The following is a 6,357-nucleotide window of genomic DNA, read 5'->3' as shown; positions in this document are numbered from 1 at the left end:
AAGCCTGCAGACTCCGATCACTTCTACTGTGTTTCAGTGTGAAGGGGAACCAGGTCTGCTATAGGAACAGGGTGCAGAGACAGTGCTAAGCCTCCCATGCTTAGAACTCTGTTTGCTGTGCAACCCTGACAGTCCTGCTCAGTGCAGGTACTCTTTGCCTGTCAAAATGCAACTTGAGACACAAACCCTCACTGTAATGGGAGAGTATGAGACTGTTGAGTGACAAGTGCGTCTCTGTTGAGGAAGCTGCTTAAAAGGTGGTGGCAGAAGTCTCTGGAGTAGTGCAGCTTGTAAGATAGAGCAAGCTGACAAGCACATGGCTTCGACAGTCTTGCACCTGATTATCCCCTGCAACTGCTGTATGTGTAAGCACACTGTGTGCAATGCCTGGAGTTGTTTTTAACAGAGAACATCCTACAGTAACATTAAATACAAGGGCTGGTAGGGGTATGTTACTGACATTTTGAACAGGGAAATCATTGAGAAGAGTTTCTTTTCCCTTCCATATAGAAAAGCAGACTGAGCTAACATAAGGCAGATAGAATTTATGATAGAGAAACTTGTGTGTGGGTGAAATGGGTTTCTTACATGACAGTTACAGTCACACAGTCCAAGGGAGAGTGCTTCTTGCACTCAGCAGGCACTGAGATCATGTTTCATACAGAGCTCTGCTACATGTATCTGTAAAGCTGAAGAAATGGATTGGTCATTTGCACTTAAAATGTATTCTGTGTGCGGTGTTTCTGTGTTCTTTTTAGTAATTGTGCATATAACGAAAGCTGTTTTGATACTATTTCCCTTCAGGACTTTATCTTGTCAGGTGGCTGTTTTGCACTACAGTTAAACTTAATGAACTTGAGACATAATTCGGGTTGGCACCACTGCAATCCGTTGGTCATGTGAGTGGATTAAAAACAAAAAAAAAGGAATGCTTCAAGAAAAGCATTGCATACAGTGCTGATGTTCTAAGTGAAAGATCAAGAGGTCTCCTGGTACCAGCTTGTGCCTATAAAAATATTTCTTACTGTTGATTTTCGCTTAAAAAGATTAAAAATTAATGTTTGTTTGTTTGTTTGTTTTCTGCAATAGGAATGAAGGATGGTCAGAAAATAACATTCCATGGTGAAGGGGACCAAGAGCCAGGACTAGAGCCAGGGGACATTATTATTGTCTTGGATCAAAAAGACCACTCTGTATTTACTAGGTAAAAAACTCTGGAAGTCCTTTGCATTAACTACTGAGGTGCTTATCTCCATGCTTCCTTGTTTACCACTCACCTTTTGTCTACTGAAAATGTCAGGTAGGATCAGGTGGCTGGAAGTCAGCTGTGAGTTTGTTTGGGTGGCCAGAGGAGCACTGAGGTGTGCAGGAATCCTGGTACAACTAGTCACAGCTACTTGTGTTCTAGTAGCATGAGATGGTCTTACATGAGCTTTGGCAGTGAAAGTGGATGGAAAACAAACAAAACTAGTTACAGTTATTAAGAGTTTACAAATCTGGAATTTTAAGAACTCTTAAAATATTGATATTCTGTTTAATAGATGTGAATATTTGTTATTATCTCCTTGCTCTTTCTAGGACAGCATTCCTTCAGTTAGACCTCAGAAAATTACCACTTAGTGTAGGCAGCTGTTCATTGCCCACTTGGCTTCAAGGCACATAAAACTTCTAGTGTGTTCACTTCTCCTCAGGCCATAATTCTTATGACAAAGTTACTGAATATAGCTGACCAAAGGTAGTTTCCCACGCTTCATTTCCTGCCTGAGTGCACTGGGCAGGGTAATCAGTCCTGTCTGTTCTTTCTTGGGAAGGCAAAAGTGACTCAAGCAAGCAGCATTGACGGTGTCTCAGGTATTTCGTGTTACTGAACCGTACTGCTTGGTGTCGCAAGCCTCCTTGTTTCAAGTTACTGTTTGTGTAATGAGGCTGTCCAGTTCATTTTGGTCCAATTAAAAGCAACACTGGTCATCTCGCAGAAATGTGTTGCACTTGGTGTCTCACTGCTTCTGTTCAGAGCAAGGGAATCAGTGGATTTAGAGAAAGCATTCGTCTCAACACCAGGCACCAACATGGTACTTGTAAACAGGAATGGTGAGCCAGAGCTTCTTGGGAAACCCACAGCTGGTCTGCCTGACTGTCCTGTGTGGTGCTGAGCTCTGGAAGTTGGTGCCAGAACCCTGTGCCAAAGAACACTGAGCTCACAGGTTAAGAAGGAGTTCTGTTTGCTTTGGATAAGCTTACTCAGCTGATTTTTCTTAACTTGCAGTGAAACCAGATACTGAATCAGCTATGCCGAATGGACAGTCTGGGACAAACTGTTTGCACAGTTACCTGGGACTTGAAGTCCAGCTCTGCTGGCTTATTTGTGTCCATATTTCTGCCCACTGCCTTCAGTTCTAGTGTCCTTAGATAACCCTTGATCTTACTGGTCTTGTGGGGCTATGCTGAGGTCATGCTGCTCTGGGACAAGTGGAATGTTCCCCCTCTCCTATCAGAGTCTAAAATTAACTTTGCAGGCAAGTCTCCCTCCAGAGACCTTTAAAACAGAGTGAGTGAAATCACTCAGTTCTTTGAACAGGCCAGAGGATTTTTTATCCCTTGAACACGCGGTGCGTGCAGACATCACTAGCATTGCCATACTGAAGTCAGAGTGGGCAATTAAAGCAATTATGTTATCTCTTCCAGACACTTCTTGGTGCTTTCTAGAAGGTACTTCCATCATAACCCAGGGAGGCCATCAACTGCATAATGTAGAGCTAGCTGGTGCACTTAAAAGTATTAATCTACGTAAACAAAGGGATTAATTGTCCTATGTGCAGTGTTTAGGAGGCTGAGAGAGAGCTTTTTCCTAGAATTGGGAAGGAGCAGTGAAGTGGAACTGGATGCAAGTGAGCCTTGCTGTATTTATTTCTTTTCCATAAACACTTATGTACTTTGGGTAGCTCGGCTTGGTCAGTAATGGCTCTCAGCATGGTTGTCATTCCTGTAATTGCTGGCTTGCGGTGCTGCATCAGTATTCAGTGTTCTTTAGTTAATTGCCTGAACTTCTACTAAAATTACAGCTTTACTGTCCTTGCCAAGTTAAATACTGAAATTGAGTATGATCCTTTTACTGTTTCACCCTCTCTGTGACTGTTTTTGATTCTGCCTTAGACGAGATGAAGACCTTCTCATGTCTATGGATATTCAGCTGGTTGAAGCACTGTGTGGTTTTCGAAAGCCTATCACAACGCTGGATAACAGAACTATTATTGTTACTTCCCATCCTGGTAAGTGTTGGTTTGCTTTCTGCTTGGAGTCCCAAGTACACAGTGAATATAAGCTGGAAATTTAAGGGAACAGAAGTATCCCATCTTGATGAACGAGGGATGTGTACTGGTGTCAAGTTTTTTTCCTAGTCTTTGCAGTACAAATCTTCAAACAAAAAAGGATTTTTGGATAGCAGTGAGCAGTAACTTTCTCTTTGCGTGATATAGTAACAGACCATACCTCATGGACATACTTGTATCCTGAGGATACCTCATGAGAATTGAAGGCCGTGGGTCTCTGAAAACCACTTTTTCAGCCTTGGAACTGATGGAGCACTTAATAAATTTGTAAGTATGCTTCCTTTGGGAAGCATAACAAGGTTACAAGAATGTAATGTAGACATCAACCTGCTTTCCTATTCAGAAGTTACCAGGCAGTAAGTCCCCATTAGACTATTACATATTGATGTAGCTGTCTTACCACAATGTAGAAGCTTACATAAATATTGAAGGGAGTTTAAACTAAAACTGCTTCTGTTGCCTGCATGGATACCCCTTTTCTTTTTTTTTTTCTTTTTTTTTTTCTTTTCTTTTTTTGTCTTTTTTTCTAGGCCAGGTTGTCAAACATGGGGCTGTTAAGTGTGTGTTGAATGAAGGTATGCCAGTTTATCGCAGACCATATGAAAAAGGACGTCTGGTCATAGAATTCAGGGTAAGTGTATCAGCTTACTTCGTGGCACAGTTCAGCACTGAATATCCATCCAAAGTTTAACCTCTAAGCATTACCTCAATCAAGAAGAGATACCAGTTACCAGGTATCCTGGTTTGGTATTTGTGTTTGACAGTGGTGAGAACATGTAATTCATCAAACAGAATTACAGTTCAGAACAAAGAGAACTTCTGGAACAGTTTGTGCTGAAAGTGTGTTGAGTACGAGAATAATTTATTTGGACACCTTGTGAATTTGCTTGTCATTTTCTTTAGTTCCTGTCATCTGGTAGGAAAGGTGGATTGATCAGTAACTTCCCCTGTGCCTGGAGCAAAGGAGTGGGCAGGAAATACTGATTTCTTTGGAGAGACACTGATGCTGGGAGCTGTGGCAGCAGGCTCCGTCTGCAGCAGTTTTAGAGGCGATTCGACCACATCTCTAACGTTGATATGTTCTGTACTTTGCTTCTAAGGTGATTCCAGAGGGCAGCCTGAAACAGAGGAATGTTGGATAAGATTTGGTTGAGTTGCCAGTGTCAGAACCTAACTTCTTGTAGGCATTAAAAAAATACCCTTGTGACTAGTATTTTTTTTAAGCACTAGGTTTGCCATCTGTGATGTTAAAGCTGACTTTGGCAGATACTTGACCTGTAGTGGGATGGAAAAGGGCTAATTCAGGTAGACTTGAGTAACCTGTTTTTTATGATTTCAGGTGAACTTCCCAGAGAGTGGCTTCCTCTCCTCAGAGAAGTTGTCTTTACTTGAAAAACTGCTACCTACAAGGCAAGAAATAGAAGAAACTGAGGAAATGGAACAAGTGGATTTAGTGGACTTTGATCCATCTCAAAAAAGAAAACACCACTATAATGGAGAAATCTATGAAGATGATGAGCATCACCCTAGAGGTGGTGTTCAATGTCAGACATCGTAAATAGGCCAGTGAATAACTTGCGATGCTTGTTTTGTATGCATTAGTGGATGAGTGAAGGACTACAAGCAGTTCACCCTCACTTCCTGCTATTTGTTGTTCTATCCAGCCATAGTTGTTTCTAACAGCATAAAGAAATAAACTAAGTAATTAAACTGACTTTGCAATTTGTATAAAGCTCCAGGTTGCAAGCTCAAATGAAGTTGATTGCACTTCACCCCTGCCTCTTGGTCAAGAAGACTCCCTTACCTGCTTGTCTCTTATTCCAAGCCTTGTAATTCCTGTATGTGTGCAACTGCCCAGGCTTAGACTAAGATTCTGTGGTGTTCTTTTTAGGAATTCTAGATCTTATACTCTTGTTAATAAAGTATGCACAAGTACTTATAATTCATGGTAAGATATAGTTAAGTTTTGTACCAGTTAGGTGAAGATGTTAATGTTTTGGGCTTGAACTGGTGTTTGTTAAATAGGGACTGGCTCTAATGCAACCATGTACTGTGTGAAGGAGACAAGGATAGGGTCAGTCTTCACAGGCCCATTAAAGTCATGTGATCCTCAGGCTCGCTGGAGCTACTGCACTTAAGCTCAAATAGTCCCTTCCTCTGCCAGCTGTGGTCTTGACCCTGGAGGTAGATGTGAAGCTTGCTTTGGTTCATCGCTGGCTACTGTTCAGCTGCTGACCTCCACAGTACTGTGCATAGAGCCAGTGGTTGCTTGGCTGCTATAGGAACTTACTTCAATACTGTGCATGGGTAAAAACTTGTAGGCTTTATCAGCACAGATGGAATCTGTCAGCCTGCTGGCACGTGAAGCTTGACTTCCACTTGGTGTGTCAGGGAGAGCAGTGCCAGCCCTGTTGGTGGACATACATGACCCTGCAGAGGAGAGAAACTTACTGCCAGTGAATATAACCAACTGATGCATCTAGGATGTTCTGAAGTTGATGTATTGTGTGCATTATTTTAAGCTGACTCTTGACAAAATTATGTATGAATGTTCCAATTATTGTAGATTAAGCGTTTCCAATATAATTACAAAATTGTTCATTGCCTCTTTTCTTAGACCAGATGTTGGTTTAAAGACGCCACCCCCATCTTTTTAGACAGCTATTCACAGAAAAATCTTAGCTAAAAAGTTCTTTCAGAAAACAAGCTGAGAAGACAAGTCCAGATTTAACCTCTTGTGTGGTAGTTTAATCTTGGTTTACCATCTGGCTTGGGACAGAGCTTACTCTTTTTATACTGCTCTGAAGGAAAAGCATCATGAAGAGAACTCCTTCCTGGAAATAGCTGCTACCTGACAGTACATACGTTGTAACATGAATATCTGGAAACTGTCTGTGAGACATCTCTAGCTCTCGTGTTAACAAGTTTCATTTTAGAAGATGGCTCCTGCTATGGGTTTTTTACTTCAAACATAGTTCCCTTTCAGGTAAATACAGAATAGCAGTCCCTTCCATATTACACCTACCTT

General features: G+C 41.6%; 1 protein-coding gene across 1 annotated transcript in view; it reads left to right on the top strand.

The window, feature by feature from the left end:
- Positions 1 to 5,043, top strand: part of DNAJA1 (DnaJ heat shock protein family (Hsp40) member A1) — a 7,171-nt gene extending 2,128 nt beyond the window's left edge. The window contains exons 4-7 of the mRNA XM_010167051.2: positions 1,090 to 1,204; positions 3,154 to 3,269; positions 3,860 to 3,960; positions 4,669 to 5,043. Of these exons, the coding sequence (XP_010165353.2) occupies positions 1,090 to 1,204; positions 3,154 to 3,269; positions 3,860 to 3,960; positions 4,669 to 4,887 (551 nt within the window). The 3' untranslated portion in view covers positions 4,888 to 5,043. The remainder of the gene's footprint in view (positions 1 to 1,089; positions 1,205 to 3,153; positions 3,270 to 3,859; positions 3,961 to 4,668) is intronic.
- Positions 5,044 to 6,357: the final 1,314 nt, after the last annotated feature.

The sequence above is a fragment of the Antrostomus carolinensis genome, unplaced genomic scaffold, assembly GCF_000700745.2.
Source record: "Antrostomus carolinensis isolate BGI_N321 unplaced genomic scaffold, ASM70074v2 scaffold2744, whole genome shotgun sequence".
In the NCBI taxonomy this organism is placed as follows: domain Eukaryota; kingdom Metazoa; phylum Chordata; class Aves; order Caprimulgiformes; family Caprimulgidae; genus Antrostomus; species Antrostomus carolinensis.
This window is presented reverse-complemented; position numbering and strand designations above follow the sequence as displayed.